Source organism: Dipodomys ordii, unplaced genomic scaffold (assembly GCF_000151885.1).
Source record: "Dipodomys ordii isolate 6190 unplaced genomic scaffold, Dord_2.0 Scaffold207, whole genome shotgun sequence".
NCBI classification, from domain to species: domain Eukaryota; kingdom Metazoa; phylum Chordata; class Mammalia; order Rodentia; family Heteromyidae; genus Dipodomys; species Dipodomys ordii.
This window is the reverse complement of record NW_012267423.1, coordinates 1,208,063-1,228,326: the sequence shown is the minus strand read 5'-3', so window position 1 is coordinate 1,228,326 and position 20,264 is coordinate 1,208,063. Positions and strand designations below refer to the sequence as shown.

The following is a 20,264-nucleotide window of genomic DNA, read 5'->3' as shown; positions in this document are numbered from 1 at the left end:
CCTTGTGATAGGGAACCTTAGCATATCAAGAAAGCTCTGACTTGAGATGATATATTGTTAATTTTTAATAATTTGTCTAAATTTTATGTATTTAGATGTTGACATTAGTGAAGATTCACCTCCTCCCCTACCTGAAAGAACTCCTGAATCTTTTGTACTAGCAAGTGAACAGAGTGAGTGTGAGTGTCTTCTACTTTTACCTGTATTTTATATCCTAATGTTAAACTCTAGAAAAAAAAATGGCTGATTTTATTCTAGTAACTATTGTGCTGAATAATTGAAAATCAGAAATAGGTAATGGTTACGTGCTTTTATTTTCTTGTTTTAAAATAACAAAATTGTATTTCTAAGATTTCTAAGATGACTAAGTTTATTAGATACTAAAGTTAGTTAAATGCAATCACAAATATATTTTCAGTTAGTGTGTTACTTCATGCATTAAAAGTAGCACTTGTTTAGGAGAATATTAGTTGCTTCACTTTTTAGTGTAGGTAACAGCATTTAAACTGGTTTGTTGGATAGGCATTAATTAGTCTGTTGATGTTAACTAAAAGACATTAATGACTTCTGAGATTAGTGAGAATGGGGAGAAAGTGATCTTTCAAAGCATTAATAATGTGCCCCTTCTAAGCAGAATGTGAAGATGAGAATTTGTTTACAGTATCTAATGTTTAGTGGTGAATTTTTTTTAAAGATACTCATCAGTGAAGTTCAATATACTTCTACTGCCTACGTCTCACATTATCTAGATGCCAATAAACAACTGAATTTATTTAGTTAAATTTTAAGGCAAGAAACTCAGAAATTTTCTTGAATTAATGGGAACAGTTTTTGTGAAAGCAATAGTTGCTACAAATGTGTAGTATCTTTTTATATATAATTTTCCCTTCAATTTTTGTTGATTTTTGTTTCATGTTTCCCCTCCCTTTTTCTTTGTTTTGTTTTTGTAGTTCTGGGTATCACACCCAAACCCTTGCACATCCTAGGCATTTGCTGCTTCACTGACCTACAATCCCTAACACTGTTGTTGTTTTTTTTTTTGTATATACTATAATACAAAGGAATTACAAGTATGAAGGATGTAATTTTAATTTTAAGATTTCATTTTTCTCAGATATACCTATAAGATCTGAATGGAGTGAACTTCAAAGTCAGGAATGGTCTGAACAAAGAGAGTCTGAAGTGAGTCATGTTTGGATTGGAGTAGCTGTAGCATAATACTTTTGTTGTCAATTTATAGTTGTTAAAACTATCATCTGAAAACCATTAAATATAGTTTGTAATTTTTGTCAGCATTATTTATGCTAAGTATCCTAGTGAAAGTTCTGTTATAAAAGATAGGGTATGAATTTATTTTTAAAGGTATTTATGTATGTGGCTACTACTTTAGAGAATTATTGGTCAACCTGCTTTTGAAATCTGTAAAGTATGCCATGTTTCAAAATTTTTTGGAGCTATAAACAGGACCATTTTGGGGTTCATATTACTTCCCTAGATTTTTTTACCTCACCATAACATTTCTGCCATATTCGGTTTCTTTTGCATCTTGGAAATGTGTTAGTACTTAAAAATATTTTGACCATGGTTAATGTTTTTTTATTTCATCACAATCAGTACTTTCCCCATATTACATCTCTGACATAGATAACATGAAACATTTGAATTGCCACATAAAGTTGTAGAAAAGCCACATTGAAAATTTGAAAGTTTTATTTTCTTGGGAAGTGTACCTGTAGCAAAACCTTATCTGTACATAAAATGAATTTATTTTCATAGCTATTAAATGTCTTCCTTATAGGACTTGATAACCTCTGGATATGAAAAATGTGGTAAGTGGTTCAATGTTATTTTCACGATAGACCTTATAAAACAGCATATATCATTAGTTGTACTTTTTATTTGGTTTTATTTCTATATATAAAGAACAACTTTCCTAGAATATTTATTTGTTTAATTCTATTTTTTTTTTTTTTTTTGTCCATGGTGGGACTTGAACTCTGGGCCTGGGCGCTGTCCCTGCGCTCTTCAGCTCAAGGCGAGCGCTCTACCACTTGAGCCACAGCGCCACTTCCGGTTTTCAAGTGGTTTATTGGAGATAAGAGTCTCACGGACTTTCCTGCCCAGGCTGGCTTTGAACCATGATCCTCAGATCTCAGCCTCCTGAGTAGCTAGGATTACAGGCGTGAGCCACCGGCGCCCAGCTGTTTTAATTCTTTTAAAATAATTTCACCACCCTAAATTATGATCTGGAAAATTTAAGAACTTTTCTATTAATGACAGTGTATGAGAAATAATTTTATACTGTTCATAAAAACAGAAGCTGGGATATTACTCCGTGAGTGAGCATATGCTTAGCATGGCTTTTTTTTTTTTTTGGTGCAGGTCTTGGAGCTTGAACTCAGAATCTGAGGGTTTTTTTTCAAAGTTAATGCTCACCCACTTGAGCCACAGCTCTGCTTCTGGCTTTTTTTGGTACTTAGTTGGAGATCAGTGTTTCCTACCTAGGCTGGCTTTCGAGCTGTGTGATCCTGAGGTCTCAGGCTCCTGAGTTACTAGAATTATAGGTGTGAGCCACTGGTACCCAGCTGCTGTTAAGAAAAAAAAAGTATGCACAATGTGATGGCACATGCCTATAACCCCAGCAGGCTGAGATAGGATTATGAATTTGACATCATTCTAAGCTACACAATGAGACCCTGTTATCTCAAAACAACTCACTTTTTTTTTCACCCCCGGTCATGGAGCCTGAACTCTGGGCGTGGGTACTGTCCCTCAGCTCTTCAGCTCAAGACTAGCACTCTACCTCTTGGGCCATAGCTCCACTTCAGGCTTTTTCTGTTTCTGTGTTGCTGAGGAATTGAACCCAGGGCCTCATGCATGTGAGGCAAGCGCTCTACCACTGAGCCATCTTCCCAGCACCACATTTACTCTTTTGTACTTAGCAAAGCCTCTAAAATTATGGTGACTTTAAATAAAACTTGTCTCTCTTAGTTATTGCTAACATGAAGCAATTACAAAGTGCTGTGTATGATGCTTCATGTAAAGGATGATTGATAGATAGGTTTGTATTTCAGATCATGTATCAGGAGGTAATCACATCACAGAGACTTGTACAGAATGTCCACCTACTTTCAGTGACAAGAAAGATCAAGTAACAGAAAGTCCAACAGAAGCCACAGATATTGGTAATTTGTTTAATAAATACTTTTAAATCTTAGTTAATGCAGGCAAGAGGGAGAAAAGATGGTTTTCTCTTGTTTCAGTATTTCTAAAAGCAATTTTAGTATGATTTCTTCAGGTTGCAAAGAATAATCAGAATTACTTCGAAGTAATTAGAAAATAAATGAAGTAATTTGCCTAGTTCCATACTAAGATTATAAAATAAAATACTTCTGTTTGCATATACTATTTTGTACAAAGAGGTTTTCATTATGACATTTCCATATATAAATACAATGTATCCTGATCAAACTTCCCTCTTATCATTCTCCCTTGCCCCTTATTAAAATGATTACAACAGAAGAACTAAAATACTTAAAAAAATGTAATGTATAACCAAAGAAGGAAAAGAAGACTAAAACTTAGTCTTTGGTATTGTGTTTCCTTTGGTAAATGTAGTTTTGGGGTTGTTTGTGATGGGGCTTCCCTATGCTGCCCATGCTAGGACTGCTGGACTTAAAGGCAGTGTGCCTGCTCATATTTTTTTTTAAGAAGCAATTATTTTAAAACACCTAGAATAGATGTACAGTTTTTTTAATTTGCTTTTGTTTTCTCATCTGTAAATAACTTTCCAAGAAATGAGAGTGTCTGTGGGTACAGTTTTAGTGACATAAAAGTATTTTTGAACATTGATCAGTTACTCTGGTGTTTTGCTTATAGGTTTTGGTAATCGCTGTGGCAAACCAAAAGGACCAAGAGACCCACCTTCTGAATGGACATGATTCAGGGAATACAACCTTTAAATTATACTGGAAAATTCAAGTGCCACTGAAAGCCAGATTTATAGTATTCCATCTTTAAAATGTGGGACTAACAGCAGTGTAGATTGTTACCTTAGTATTTTTTGCTGGGATCATCTACCTGCCTTATACTACAGTTAGGAAAAAGTATTACATATGGTTTATTTTGTAACTTCAAGTATTATTGCCTTAATGTCTCTTAACCCTGTTACACGCTGCTTGTAGACCTGTTATTACAGTAATAATTTTATGATGAATTGAGTTCATGGACTATTTTGCTGTTTTATCATGTATGCATTATTTTGTATATGTACAGGGCAAGTAGTTATATAATTTGATAAAGTTGGAGTCATAAAATATTATTAACAGAAGATGTAAGAAATTTCTGCATGGTCTAAATCTTTGTGTATCTTATTTGTAAATTATTTGCCCTGAAATTTTAGAAAATAGTTTCTGAATTTTAAAATTGCTGGATTCATGCAGCCAGCATTGCAGGTTATCAGCGATCAAAGATTGTAATAATAATACATTTTGTAAATTGTATGGAAAAGGTTATTTTTATATTATAAATTGTCTAATTGTCCATCCTAATTGTTTTGTTTTCATCTAGTTATGGAGATTCAGTAAGTGCCTTGGAACAATATTGAATTCTCTTAGCTCATGTGTGTTACTTTAATATTGGAACTCAACTGGGTTAGAAGACTATCAAAATATTTGACCTGCCATTAAAAACAAAAACAACAATTTTACAGTGCATACATATTGTCTTGGTTTTTATTCCTAGAAAACCAAACCTACTATTTTGGTATCTTAGCCTTGCTTTTTTTTTTAGTTGCAAGTATGAATCAGATACAAATTTTCAGTTTAGGACTAGACATGATGGTACATTCCTGTCGTCCCAGGAGACTGGGAGACTGAGACCGAGACTGAGGTGGGAGGATTGCTTGAGCCTCACTAGTTGGAAACTAGACAGCTATAGGCAGGGCTCAAATGGCAGATTGCCAGCCTGAGTTTCACATAACCTTACCCTGAGGACCAAAGTGAAGAGAAAGGTTAAATAAATAAAAAGAGCGAGGAGCACTTCCTGCAAAATACATGTCTCTGTTAATCATAAATACTTACACTTGAGTCAGCACTAGGTATCTTGTCTTGGCCTTCCTAAGCCTACTAGAACAGCTAACAGATGAGTTTAAGAGGGAGGAACTTGTTGGGCATCGGTGGCTCCTGCCTATAATCAATCTTAGCTACTCAGGTGGCTGAAATCCGAGGACTGTAGTTCAAGGCCAGCTCTGGCAGGAAAGTCCATCTCCAATAAACTACTCAGAAAAAGCCAGATATGGCACTGTAGCTCAAGTGGGAGAGCTCTATCCTTAAGCACAAAGAGGCTCACAAACAGCACCCAGGACTGGCAAGAAAAAAAAATTAAAGAGGGAGGAACTTGTTTTTTCCTAGCTCAGGATAGGTACACAATTTCCATCCATAAATACAAAGCCTGAATTTTAATAGCATGAATCAAAACTAATGGACAGTTAGTTGTCTTTTCCTACCCAGTATTTTGACAGATGAAGAGTTGGGCGTGGCAATTAAATTCAACTGTATCCACTTTTATTTACTGTTTTTGTTTTTCTTTTAGTAATCTTTGTCTACTCATAATCTCACACAGTCATAAAATTTTATTTTTTAGATGATATAGTTGTGTTAACAATGGGTCTATATTCTAGTAAGTATGTTAGATAATTTTTTATCATCATCTGAGTATCAGATGAGCTTTTACGTAAAAAAATGACTACATTACCAGGCAGTACAATACATTGACCATTGTGGGATTTGTGGTTCATTGTGGACCAAAATGCACATCACATGGGAAGACTGCATTATTGATTGATGGTGCGTATGCACATGTATGTGTGTGGAGGGAAAACTGAGGGGTTGAACTTCGCTGGGGTGCTTGCGGGGGGGGGCTCTTGTGCTTCTTATGTAAAGCATGCCCCCTGACCTCTTTTGCTTTAGTTACTCCTCCCCCCTGCCCCCCTCCCCCCGGAGGTCATGGGGCTTGAACTCAGGGCCTGGGTGCTGTCCCTGAGCTCTTGCTTGTGGCTTTCAGCCACAGGTTTTCTGGTGGTTAATTAGAGATAAGAATCTTCTGGACTTTGCTGCCCAGACTAGACTGGCTTTGAACCTCAGTCGTCAAATCTCAGCCTTCTGAATGGGATTACAGGTGTGAGCTACTAGTGCCACACTAGTTATCTTTTAAATAACATGTTACATTGTGTTTGGCCAACTTGGACTGTGATTTTTCCTTTTTATATCTCCCATGTAGATAGGATGCTCAGTTCTTGATCTCACATTTTGCCAAGGCTAACCTTGAGCCACAATCTAATCCCTACATCTACTACCTCGGATTGCAGGTGTACGCCACCACACTTGGAAAATTTATATATGGTATGAGGTTTTTTTCCCCCTATTAACAAAGCACTATTGAACTCATCCTTTTGCCCAGGCATAGTGGCTCTAGCCTCTAATCATAGCTACTTGGGAGTAGGGGATTAGGGATTGTAGTACAGGCTAGCCCAGGCATAGAAGTTCATGAGACTTCATCTCAGTAATTTGGTGCTGTGGCATGTGACTGTAATCCTTAACAAAATGGAGAAAGACAAGAGAATTGTACCCCATACTGGCCTAGGCATAAAGCAAAACTATCTGGGAAGTAACCAATACAGACATGGTCTGGAGGCAGGCCTCTACTATAGTAGTAGATTGCCTATCTTTTATTTGTTTTTGGTCCAGTCGTGGGTCCTGAACTCTGGGCCTGGGCGCTTCCCTCAGCAATTCAGCTCAAGGCTAGCACTCTACCACTTGAGCCACAGCACCACTTCCGGCTTTTTCTCTTTTTGCTTATGTGGTGCTGAGGAATTGAACCCAGGGCCTCATGCATGCAAGGCAAGCGCTCTACCACTGAGCCACCTTCCTATCCCCTAGAGTGCCCATCTTATAAGCACAAGGACCTGAGCTCAATTTCCAGAGCTGCCAACTAAAAAGAAACCATCCTTTTCCCCAAATATGTAGTTTTTCTCATGGGGACTGAGGGTGTGGTGTTTGCTTAGCTGGGTTCCATTCCCATCACCAAATAAAAATTAATTTTGTTATAAGTTGTCTATTAACGACAGTTTGTGGGATTTTTTTTCTCTATTGTTAGTCCTTATTTATTTAATTCTACTGTTTTCCATCCTTGCCTTCTCCCATTCACTAATACTTTCATTTTTCTATGTTTAGCTATGTCTAAGAAGCCAGTGTTGGGTTCATCTGTACCTTTGCCTTTAAAACTCTGTATCGAAAGCTATAACATCTTTCCTTTTCTGTAAGAAACGCTATGACAACTTTCTTCTGGGAGCCACTTTTTATACATGGAAGCTTTCATTTTAAGCACACTTTTTTCATGTAGTGATTAATACAAAGCAATAAAGCCATACTTTTGAGCCAGGTGCTGTGGCCCATTCCAGTTTCTAGCTACTCAAGAGGCTGAGATCTGGAGATCATGGTTTGAAGCCAGCCCAGGCAGGAAAGTCCATGAGACTTACCTCAAATTAACCACCAGAAAACCACAGCTGTGGAGCTGTGGCTCTTAAGTGGTAGAGCGCTAGCCTTCAGCAAAAGAGCTCAGGAACAGCCCCCAGGGCTCTGAGTTCAAGCCCCTCAGCCACCAAAAACAAAACAAGATATAACAAGCTATAGTTATGTCAGTGCTATCAGCTGCTAGCTTGTGAATGGAGCAACTTCTAGGGTTATGTGATTAGGGATGGACTGAGCAAAATGGTATGACTGTTGGTTCTAAATGCTTGAGATCACTGAAAATAATTGACACTGAGTATTACATTGTTGTTATGAAGCCTGGTTTTGTTGGCTTTTTTTAATTTTGGGGTTTTTTTTTTTGCTAGTCCTGGGACTTTGAGCTTTTTGGCTCCAGGCTAGTATTGTACCACTTGAGCCACAGCTCTACTTCCTGCTTTTTGGTGGTTAACTGAAGATAAGAGCCTCAGACTTTCCTGCTTAGGCGGCTTTGAACCATAATCAGATTTCCCTTCTTGAATAGCTAGGATTTACATGGTTGAGTCTCTGTTCTGGGCTTTTATATTTGAGTTTTAGATAGACCCATCATCCAGGAAATGATGTCTAGTCCATTTTATAGACATAGCTTTGATAGAAGAAATCTCCAAGCTAAACATGAAGATGAGGGCATTAGTCTGTGAGTGGGAGCTGAGCACACCGTGGGGAATGGTGGGGGGGGGGGAGAATCCTCTGAACTATTTTGATATTTATGAGACTTGTACTGTCCTTTAGTTAGTGTTCCTGCTTCAGCCTCCAGAGTACTGGGTAAGTGAATTTTTATAGTTACATTCAGGTAGGCAGAGATCTGCACATAGGTCCCAGGTTACCTTCCAGGATACCCTTCCATTCTGCTCCAAGAAGGGTACACACACATTAGGATGGAGGACCAGGCTCCATCCTTATCCTTCAGGAGGGACAGGAATGATTCCCAGTAGGGAAATGTGCCTATAAAGGAAGCAAGGCTGTGGGAAAACGGCTGTACAAACAGCTTCAGAGTACCCAGAGCTGCTTCAGAGGTCTTGGTCAGGGAGCAGACTGTTGCTGCAGAGGCCAGACCAGGCGCCTCTGCACGTTCCTGCTACCTAAATCCTGGGTATGGCTGTGCTGCTCCACCTGGTAGAAAAACCACGGTGAGGTGTTAGGTTTGTTACAGTATCAGTTTGGCCCTTGGCTTGCAAACAACATCTTGAATCATTTGGTTGGGGACCATTTTCTTCTGTAAGAGAATTCTATGTCGTATTTTAATTTAATGTTTAAATTTCCTGGCTATAATGATTTTTGTTGAAACACATATTTGGTACTTTTGATTACAATCCGAATCATTCTAGTTTGGTCTTTAAGTTGGTGTAGGTTTTAGGAAAATTCTTGCTGCTCTTTTAGAAATACATTTATTCCTTGCCTGGTTTTTGGTATTTTAGATATCAGAAGTTCAGATTCTATTTATAGCTTTTGAAATAATGAAATGTGACTTAATTTCAATTTCAATTTCTTTGTTCTCCAAGTTTGAATCTCTGTAAAGTAGCTCATAAAGGCCAGAAACACATATTTTCATTCTTGCAGATGGAGAATTGCAAAGACTTCATCAAAGATGTTGGCATTTATCCACTCAATAGGCAACCATGAATTTTATGTTAATTGTAAAGGAGATGTAGTTTTGAATATAAACTATATTTTTAACAGATTTGCTGCAACCTTTTTTCTCTGCTATCTTGAATGTACATAAATTTTGTAGACTATGTAAATTATTATTATGTAGATTGTAAATAGCCAGTAAAAAGCAGAAACTTGGATAGCTTGAAGAGATGATCTCTGTTCTAACTACAACAAATCTGAGCTTTGTTAAATTGGTGGGGAAGGGAATTCCAAAGATTCCACTCATTTCACACTTTTTTTTTAAACTGATAACATGGCATATGTACTGTTACTATGACAATATAGTGGCATTTATGACTTTAGAACATTTCAGAAAGAACATAATTCTTTTTCAGCTGCAGGTTTATAATCCAAATAGCTAAGCATGAAGTAAATGAAAAATACTCTGAATTTCTCCTTACAGTACTGTTCTGGTATCAAGGTGAAAAAAAAAGTGTTCTAGTGGAAAATTCTGCAGTAGGATTAAAAGTTTATTAATCAAATGTATAGTATCTCTACTGCTAAAATCCTGTATTTTTATTTTTTTTGTCAAGCATCAGTCACTCACACCTGTAATCCTAGCTACCCAGGAGACTGAGATCTCTGGATCATGGTTTGAAGCTAGTCAAACCAGGAAAATCCACTTAACCAAAAAGCTAGAAGTGCAACTTTGGTTCAAGTGGTAGATTCCTAGCCTTGAGCAAAAAGGCTAAAGGATAGTACCAAAGACCCTGAGCTCAAGCCCTAGAAATTTGCCATCTTCCTGCTTCAGCCTCCAAGTCCTGGGATTATAGCTATGCCTCACCATGCTGGTGGTAGCAGAGAAACTGATTCCTGTATGCTACAAGAAGAGGCAGAACTGGAATTAAGTAGTAAGAGTACATGTTTGTTTGTTTGTTTGTTTGTTTTTAAAAAGCCGGGCGCTGGTGGCTCACGCCTTTAATCCTAGCTACTCTGGAGGTTGAGATCTGAGGATCGGTTCAAAGCAGCCTGGGCAGGAACAACGGTGAGACTCTTCTCTCCAACAAACCACCAGAAAACCAGAAGTGGCACTGTAGCTGAAGTGGTAGAACGCTAGCCTGGAACTGAAGAGCTGAGGGACAGCGCCCAGGCCCAGAGTTCAAGCCCCATGACCAACACGTTACATTTCATGTACCATTGCATCTCGGCATCCTTATTGGAGCAGAAGTTCTTCCAGGGGCTCCAGATACCAAACTTCATGATGTTCAAGTTCTTTATAAGGAATGACACAGATTTGCACTTAGTCTTTGTACATCTTCACATATCTTTTTTGTTGGTCGTGGGCCTTGAACTCTGGGTCCCTGAGCTCTTTAGCTTAAGACTAGTGCGCTACCACTTGAGCCACAGTGCCACTTAAAGTTTTCAGGTGGTTAATTGGAGTTAAGAATCTCATGGACTTTCCTGCCCAGGCTGACTTTGAACTGAGATCCTCAGATCTCAGCCTCCTGAGTAGCTAGGATTACAGGCGTGATCCACTAGATTCCAGCATCTTCACATATCTTTCCATCATTTTTAGGTTGCTTATAGTACCTAATATCATGTAAATGTGATGTAAATATTTACCCTCTATTGTTTAGAGAATGACAAGAAAAAAGTAATTTCAGTACAGGCACAATTTTTATCCAGCTGATTTTGACTAGCAGTCGGTTGAATCCACAGATTCAAGTACAATATTTTTCATTTGAGTTCTATGACCTGACTCCAAGTTTTTATCACAGCCATCTCCATCATAATCTACAACTCTAAAAACCCAGTCTTTAAACTGTGCCTTGGAATTTTGCATCTCTGCTTTGTTTATTTGGTCCCAGCTAATAACCTCTCTGAGGAACAACTCACCATCTCCAAATGTTGGAGCAGAGCTGCATACCTTTCAAAGGCTGCGAACAGTACTTTCTCCATAAAGCCTTCATGCTTCTTAATGTATCTTTTATTCCCTTACCTCTGACATAATCAGTTGCTCTTCCCATTAAGGCTTAGTTCTTGTATTATGAAGTTTTCTCACATCATTGTTTTCTTCTTGTGCTGAAGTTGGGACTTGAACTCAGTTCCTGGGTATTATCTCAGCTTTTTTCACTCAAGGCTAGCATTCCACAACTTGAGCCACAACTCCACTTCCTACCTTGTAGCAGAATTGGAGCTAAGAGTCTCATGGACTTTCCTGCCCTGGCTGGCTTTCAGATCTCAGCCTTGTGAGTAACTAGGATTACAGGCATGAGCCACCAGCCCCTGGCCAATATTTTAAAATTTTTTTTTCAAACATTTAAAAATTAATCCGTTTATTAATAAGTATTAATAAACAATTGGGGTATTATGTACATGTTTACATAAAAATTGAAAGAATTTAAACATCACCTGAATTCTAGAATTGGTAACTGTCTATATTTGCCTTATCACATGCCCAATCATCTGTGCAAAGTGAGTTGCAAACTAGTGTACTTTGCAGTTAACCACTTACCATCAGCAAGAGGAATTTTTTTCCAGGTATGGTGTTTGGCCACTGGAGGGCTTCCAAATGCTGTAAAGTGAACTTGTGTCTGAAGATCTAGGAACTGAGTTATGTGGAGAATATGGGGACTGGCTAGAGGGAGAGACCCAATCAAAGAAAGACCCAGCAAAAAGATTGTAGCACCTTTTATCTTTATGCCCAGAACGACTTTTCTTTTGAGGGCTACTTTCATTGTAAAAAAGAAAACACATTACTGGCCTTTCCCCTTCAAATGAGTTGTGCTATTGAGGATGGTAATTATTTAGATCATAAACTCAGAATACTTTGATTGACTCAAAATGTTAATATTTGTAGAAATGACCTGATAAAAGGAATTAAATATTTTTATTTTGTTTTTGCTAGGCAAGCACTCCACAGAGGCACACAAACAGTCCAAACGTTTATTAATTTATTGTTAACTTTCCATGAGCACAGGGACTTACCACTTTTCCCTAGAATTGACATAGAACATTGTTTAGCACATCCTCGTGCTCAATAAATATTTACTGAAAGAATTAGTGAATGTGAGGTTCCAAATGTAATCTCTAAATATTTAATGTCTTTACAATCAGCCTGTTTTTTTTTTTTATTTTATTTTATTTGTGAACATCCTGTACAGAGGGGTTACAATTGCATGGGCAGGATAATTCGTACATTTCTTACCAAGCATTGCAGCCTCCTCCTTTGTTTACCCTTCCCATCCCTTCCCAGCCTCCCCCCTCCCCCCCATCCCAATCCTTCTCCTTCCCCCCTCCCCCCCAACAATCAGCCTGTTTTTTAAGCTTGCAGGATTAAAATGAACTTATTTAATAGATACTGCTAAGTTTCAAAAATGAAAGTGGAAGTGTAACTCTTCCAAACACATGAAACTCTTTGTTGGTGTTATGGGGCTTGACTCAGGGCCTGGGTGCTGCCTTGGGCTCTTTTGGTCAAGGCTAGCACTTTGAGCCACAGCTCCACTTCTGTTTTTCTGGTGGTTAACTGGAGATAAAAGTCTCAGGGACTTTCTTGCTGGGGCTGGCTTCAAACCTCCATCTTCATATCTCAACCTCTTGAATAGCTAGGGTTACAGGAGTGAGCCACCAGCACCTGGCCACATCAAACTCTTGAGGATTCAAATAAAGTTCCCTTTTCTCTTTTTTTTTTTTTTTTGTCGGTCGTGGGGCTTGAACTCTGGGCCTGGGCGCTGTCCCTCAGCTCTTCAGCTCAAGGCGAGCGCTCTACCACTTGAGCTACAGCGCCACTTCTGGTTTTCTGGTGGTTTACTGGAGATAGGAGTCTCACGGTCTTTCCTGCCTGGGCTGGCTTTGAACCGCGATCCTCAGATCTCAGCTCCTGAGTAGCTAGGATTACAGGCGTGAGCCACCGGCTCCTTTTCTCTTTTTTTTTAAGCATTCATTTTAAAATAAGAGCAAGAGCAAAGATTGGTTATCCTAAAGCTGGGGTTTCCACTATATAGACATGAACATTTTTCCAGATTTGTGGCTGGAACCTTACTCTTTTTATTCCATTGGGGCTCAACTGACACTGTGAGTAGGGCAGGTCCTGCAGAAACTTGAGGCTGAGCAGAAGCCATACAAGAAAGCTATCCAAAATTATTTGGCACTCTCTTTACTTTCATGCATGTGTCTGTGCATATGTGCATGTGCACGTGCCAGTTCTGAGGACTGATCTCAGGGCTAAGGTGCTGTCCCTCAGCTTTTGTGCTCAAGGTTAGTGCCTTACTACTTGAGCTTCAGCTCCACTTCCAGCTTTTTGGTGGTTAAAGAGTCTTTCCTGTCCAGGCTGGTTTCAAGCCTTGATCTTCATACCTCAGCCTGCTGAGTAGCTGTCCTTGAGCTTTTGTGCTCAAGGCTAGTGCCTTACTACTTGAGCTACAGCTCCATTTCCAGCTTTTTAGTGGTTAAAGAGTCTTTCTTGTGCAGGTGGGCTTCAAGCAATGATCCTCACATCTCAGCCTACTGGGTAGCTAGGATTACAAGTATGAGCCTCTGGCACCCAGCTCTTTTCTTTCTTTCTTTCTTTCTTTTTCCTTTCCTACTCTTTCTTGTAAGTTTATACTTGAGGTGAAATGCAAAATAAGTTTTTATAAAATTTTCATATGGGAACACATCATTACATGCTATATTAACCCAGAAAAAGTTATCAGATAGACTCAAAACAAATCAATTAAAAGGGCTGAATTTCTTTTTATGAGCAAGAAACTCCTGTGATAATATCAGACTGACTGAGAACTAGTGACAGCTTCCAGCTCCATCAGGAGAAGCCCAGCCAGGAACCTGGCTTCCAGGCAGGATGCAAATTCTAATCTACTGTCTCTCAAGTGAACAGGAGGGTCACTGGATTGCTTTCATTCCAGATATTGTGGTCCTTTTAAAAAGTTCAGGTTGCAGTATAAACATGATCACTTCCCTTCTGATTATAAATTTCAGTAGAAAATAACACACTGAAAAATTTTATTATAAGCATGAATTTCATTATGACCAGTTTGTAAAAGCTCTACTTCTGAACTTTCTTTTTTGTTGTTGTTGGTCGTGGGGCTTGAACTCTGGGCTTGGGCGCTGTCCCTCAGCTCTTCAGCTCAAAGCAAGTGCTTTACTGCGTGAGGCACAGTGGCACTTCAGTTTTCTAGTGGCTTATTGGAGATAAGAGTCTCATGGACTTTACTGCCCAGGCTGGCTTTGAACTGATCCTCAGATCTCACCCTCCTGGGTAGCTAGGATTACAGGCCCGAGCCACCGGCACCGGGTTCTGAACTTTCTTGATTTGTTATTTTGTCACATACTGATCTGTGCTTTGGGGATGTCCTTCATTCCGACCTGTAAGTGTTCGAGAAAGCCAGCCGGCAGTCCTGTACTGTAGCTCGTTTGTGGCTCTGTTTTCCTTGAAGAATCAGGCCCATGTCTCACTCAAGTCTCCAGAATTTCAGAGCAGCCAAAGGACCCATTCATCATTATTTCCTTATACTTGATGGTTTATTGCACAGCATTTTAGTCTCTTCCTATTACCCTAATCAAGTTCAAGTATTTTACAAATAAATGGCTATGTAGAAATTTTGCTGGTCTGTTCATTTCACCTAATTTGCATAAAAATGTGAGAATAAATATGCTGCTGGATCTTAGTCATCATAGTTATGCCTCTTTACCACTGCTGCATGCTAGCCTTTAAAAGAATCAACTCAGGGTGGGCACCGCTGGCTCACGCCTGTAATCCTAGCTACTCAGGAGGCTGAGATCTGAGGATCATGGTTCAAAGCCAGCCTGGGAAGGACAGTCCATGAAACTCTTATCTCCAATTAACCACCAGAAAACTGGAAGTGGTGCTGTGGCTCAAGTGGTAGAGCACTAGCCTCAGCACCCAGGGGACAGCACCCAGGCCAAGAGTTCAAGCTCCCCGAGTTCAAGCCCCACAATCGACACAAACAAGAATCAACTCAGTTTGTTCATATTTTCTCTCAAACTTTTTTTAAACAACATGCTCAGGAGAAACATCACAGAACAATGATTTTGAATATATTATCTAAAAAACGCAGTTAATTTCCATATGCAAATTCTAAAATAAAGAGTTCTATGACAGTATTCCACATTCCCATTTCTATGGTTTGAGGTTTTTTTTTTTTCTTTTTGTCAGTCCTGGCCCTTGAACACAGGGCCCGAGAACTGTCCCTGAGCTTCTTTAGAAAAGGCTAGCACTCTACCCTTCAGGCCACAGCACCACTTCTGGCCTTTTCTGTACATGTGGTACTGAGGACTCAATATATGCTAGGCAAGCACTCTACCACTAAGTCATATTCTCAGCCCAATGGCATGAGAAGAATTATAATGCACAGTCTTAATATATGTAGAGAGTATTGAAATTCATTACGGCTTATTTAACTGCCTCATAATTACTTGAAAATTCATAGCATACCATCAACACATCTTGCTAATTATGAAAGATATAAACTCATAATAATTCACTTTCCTAATGATGGAACCATTATCCATATTTATTTGTTTCTAATTAAATTCAATTTCAACAACCTGATCTTGTGTTTGAGAACATCATTATAGTTTGATTATTAGGGAAGTGATATATTTCAAAATAGCAAATGGAACATCTGACTATGTTTAAGTGGGAGGAAGTAAGACATGCTGTTTTTACACTTGTAGATATTTTTTAAAAAACGAAACAATTTTTGCTGATAATGTGGCACTTTATTTTTATTTAAATGTTTTTATTATCTTTAAGTAGATGTACAAAGAAGTTTCCATTCAACAATGAATCTTGATCTTAGTACAATGCATCTTGATCAATGTCATCCCTTCTATAATTCCCTCCCACGCCTCCTAATCCTGCCCCTTCCTCAAGTACCTGGTTCCATTTTCATATATGTGAATATTAAACATTGAATGACTATTCATTCACCCTTCCTCTCCCTCCATTCTAGGCAACATGCATTATCTTCCCTGGTACTCATTTTGTTAAACTGTCATTTAACTTTCGAAGCAATTATACCATTGCAATCCTTCCCTACAAATACTATAGTCCATGTGTTTCTGTATATATGCATATGACCCTGTAGGTGTTTTCATATGTTTGTGATTTAGATCTAACTTCCACATATACTACCACATGTACCTTTTGTCTCTCTAAGCCTAACTTACTACACTTAATTTTTTACAGGTCCATCCACGTTCCTCCAATTGACATATTGTTTTTTCTGTTTGGTAAAATTCCATTGTATATGTTCATATATCACATTCTCTTTATTCATTCCTTATAGAACATCTGGGCTGTTTCCATCATTTGGCTTTGGTGAGTCATATATATGATGAATTGTATAGAACATGGTCATGCAAGTGTCTTTATGGTATCCTATTTTTTTTAATCCTTTAATCCCAAGAGTGGTAATGCTGGATCATAAGGTAGTTGTATGTTGTATTTTTTGAGGAATCTCCAAATTGCCTTTGATTTGTAGTTGTACCAGTTAATATTTCCGCCAACAGTGTGGTAGGGTTACTTTCCCCTTACATCTCCACTAGTATTAGTTTGTTCATATTATTGAAGATGGCCATTCTTAACTAGCGTAAGATAGAATCTCAGTGTTGTTTTTATTTACATTTCCTTTATGGCCAAATAAAAACAGGTTCTCTTTTTTGTTTTTGTTAGCATGAAACAATACACAGAATAGAGAAGGGCACAAATTCCATTGCTACCTTCTAGTTAAATGGAATAAGAATGAACATCAACTCAAGCTAGTGTATGGACAGTCTTGGCATGGCACAAAGTGACTAGATGAACAAGAATATAATGAATAATAATACGACAACATTTGTAGAATAATGTAGCAGGGGCCTCATATGAGCTTGCGCACTCTAGGGACTCAACCAGGGAGAAAGAGATCTGAAATACTAATGGAGCCACTCTACCTGACAGCAGACTCTCAAGAGAAACTGAAGAACTTTTTTGAAAGCCAAAACTCATTCATTTGATCTAAAGTTACGTGAAGACCTATGAATGTCTAACATTTGACCCTACTTATATCTAAAAATAAATGAGTGCCCAAGTATAGAATTGCTAGCCATCTCTTCTCTTCCTAATTGCAATTTTCTAAGACACTAGGTGTACTTTATCCTTCTCAAAGTCCTCCACAGAACCACACTTTCAGAGTGTAAGAATTAGAATACGGAGTAACTGAGGAAAAACCAAAGAACAGTCCCACCAACTAGATGATAACTCTTCTTCAGACATGTCTGCTTTTTTGGAATTTTCTTTTTGCAGTGTTTGTCAGTTCCTAAGCATGGTTCCCCAGGTAACTGGAAATCTTTTGAATTTTTCCAACAAAATTTCCTTTGTTTAGATTAGTGGAAATTACTTTCCATTGCTTACAAACAAATCCCACCGAAGACAAAGCATGGTTCTTCTACAGTTTTTAACAATTTTCTTTCTACTGGATCTTTCTTCTCAGTTTCCCCAAAAGTTCTATGAATCATAATGGCGGGGGGTAAGAAATCTTAATTTTTAAGACCTCCAAGAATTGAATTCACATTTATACCAATTGTTCATAGGATAATATTTCAAGAAAAAGTATATGGAAATACCAATTAAGACAGACATACATTAAACAAAGCCAAGTGAGATCCAGAAATTATGGTGGCAAGTTGGATGAGTCTTCTTTCTGGTGTGTGTGTGTTGCGCGTGTGCGTACGGACCAGTTTTAGGGCTTAAACTAGGGGCCTGAGTACTGTCTCAAGGAACTTTTGCTTTACCATTTGCGCCATAGCTCCACTTCTGGCTTAAAAGAAATGGTAGTTTTTGGAAGTAAAAGTCTCACATACTTTCCTGTTCAGGGTGTCTTTGAACTGTGATCCTGATTTCAGCCTTCTGAGCAGCTAGGATTACAGGAGAGAGCCACAGGAGCTTGGCTGGATGAGTCTTCTCTATGCTGAAATAACACAGTCTTTATAGGACTGTACTAAGATGTGTGAAAAAAGAGGGGAGTGATTATTGTTGCTTTCTTTGGCATTGGACAGACTTCAGTTGGAGCCAACTACGTTTTATTTTACATGTCATACTATAATGAGAATAAGCTTAGAGAGTGTTCAGAAGAGTTAGAACTGATTAAAGGCTTGTGAAAATTAGATCAGTTAGAAATTGGACTTGTTTAGTCAAATGCAAGAAATTCAGGAATGATTAACTATACATATGTGAAGAAATGATTCCCCAATGTGAGGTTTAGATAAAAAGTTTAAGTTACAGGATTAATGATGGAAAGAACCCTGAAAAATTTAGTAGTCCAGACTAAAAGACTGGAACCTTTAACTAAAAAACTCTTAAGAACCAAGTGCTGGTGGCTCACATCTGTAATCCTAGCTACTCAGCAGGCTGAGAGCTGAGGATCACAGTTTGAAGCCAGCCAGGCAAAAAAAGGCCATTAGACTCTTATCTCCAATTAACCACCAGAAAACTGAGCTGTGGCTCAAAGTGGTAGAGCACTAGCTTTGAGCAGGAATTCATGAACAGCACCCAGGACCTGAGTTCAAGTCCCACAACTGGAAAAAAAAAAGGTCTTACTCTGTATAGACCAATATTGAAACATATTCACGTTTATTGTCAAATAGAAGTAATTTAGAAAAGAGGCTTTTTGATTAAAAAATCATCAAGTCAAATATGAATCAATATCAGGCTGCAGGTGAATATTTGGTGAGGTCTATACTTGATTTGATCACATGTTGGGGTGGGTGATGGCTTTGATGAAATTTGGCTCTGACTTTATAAGACACTACAACAGGGCTGGGAAGGTGGCTCAGTGGTAGAGTGCTTGCCTTGCATGCATGAGGCCCTGAGTTCGATTCCTCAGCACCACATAAGCAGAAAAAGCCAGAAGTGGTGCTGCTCTGTCTCAAGTGGTAGAGTGCTAGCCTTGAGCTGAAGAGCTGAGGGACAGTGCCCAGGCCCAGAGTTCAGGCCCCATGACCGACAAAAAAAAAAAAGAAAAAAAAAGAAAAAAAAAAGACAACAAAGGAAGAGGGAGCCAATGATGACTTTAATGCTCAGCCTTAAGTTATTCCCAGCATGACCAGAATGCCCCAGTCCTAAATCCTGATGTCAGCTTCCTAAGAACATCTTTTCTTTCTCCATTTCCTTTCTCCATTGCTTTTTTTGTGGGGGAGGGGGAGAAGGAGGAGGGAATAGCACTGGGGTTTGAATCTCTTACCTCAATGTGCTTGCATACCTCTGGGGCACTACCACTCAAACTATGCTTTCAGCTGGTTTTGTTGGAGATGGAATCTCATAGTTTTCTGCCCAGGTGGCTTGCTATGAATTTTAGACTCCTGAGTAGATAGGTGCACACGCACCAACACTTGTGTCTTATCAATTTCACTCAACACTTTAAGTGGGGCTGGCAAATAGCTCAATCATACAGCATGTGTTTAGTCTTTTAGAAGCCCTGGGTTCGATTCTTAGCACCACACAAACAAATAAAAGTAACATGATTGACTCAAGTAAACAGAATGTTATGATATTCTACCAGAGCTGCAAAATAAATAGGCTGCTTTAACAAAGATATTTTTCCACACTTGAAAAGACTCATGTATTCTCTTCTGTGTGGATATGAACTATCTAGGACTTGCTCTGCTGCAAAAATGTTGAGCCCCTTTGTGATCTCTTTGTCTCTTCTCTGTCTCTTTTTGTGTTGATCGTGGAGATTAAACTCAGAGCTTGGGCACTGTCCCTAAACTTTTGTGCTCAAGTCTAGTGCTCTACCACTTTTAGCCATAGTCCCTTTCCAGCTTTTGAAATTTGAGATAAGAGTCTCACCAGCTTTCCTGCCCAGATTGGTTTGAACTGTGATATTCAGATCTCAGTGTCATGAATAGTCACCACCAGCACCTGGCTTCTCTCTCTTAAGAGAAAAGCTACTGTATACATTTGTTTCTTTACAGGTGCCTAATTTTAAGACATTTCTTTGTTGGCTATATTTTATTTATTTTTTTGTCGGCCGTGGGGCTTGAACTCTGGGCCTGGGCGCTGTCCCTCAGCTCTTCAGCTCAAGGCGAGCGCTCTACCACTTGAGC

General features: G+C 38.7%; 1 protein-coding gene across 2 annotated transcripts in view; it reads left to right on the top strand.

The window, feature by feature from the left end:
• Ptpn12 (protein tyrosine phosphatase, non-receptor type 12) overlaps positions 1-4,974 on the top strand; it is a 62,792-nt gene extending 57,818 nt beyond the window's left edge. Inside the window, exons 14-18 of one of the 2 annotated variants that reach the window (XM_013035276.1) lie at positions 96-179; positions 1,115-1,182; positions 1,799-1,829; positions 3,075-3,185; positions 3,880-4,974. In XM_013035276.1, the coding sequence (XP_012890730.1) occupies positions 96-179; positions 1,115-1,182; positions 1,799-1,829; positions 3,075-3,185; positions 3,880-3,941 (356 nt within the window). In that variant the 3' untranslated portion in view covers positions 3,942-4,974. The remainder of the gene's footprint in view (positions 1-95; positions 180-1,114; positions 1,183-1,798; positions 1,830-3,074; positions 3,186-3,879) is intronic. The other variant, XM_013035278.1, reaches the window with a different exon arrangement.
• Positions 4,975-20,264: the final 15,290 nt, after the last annotated feature.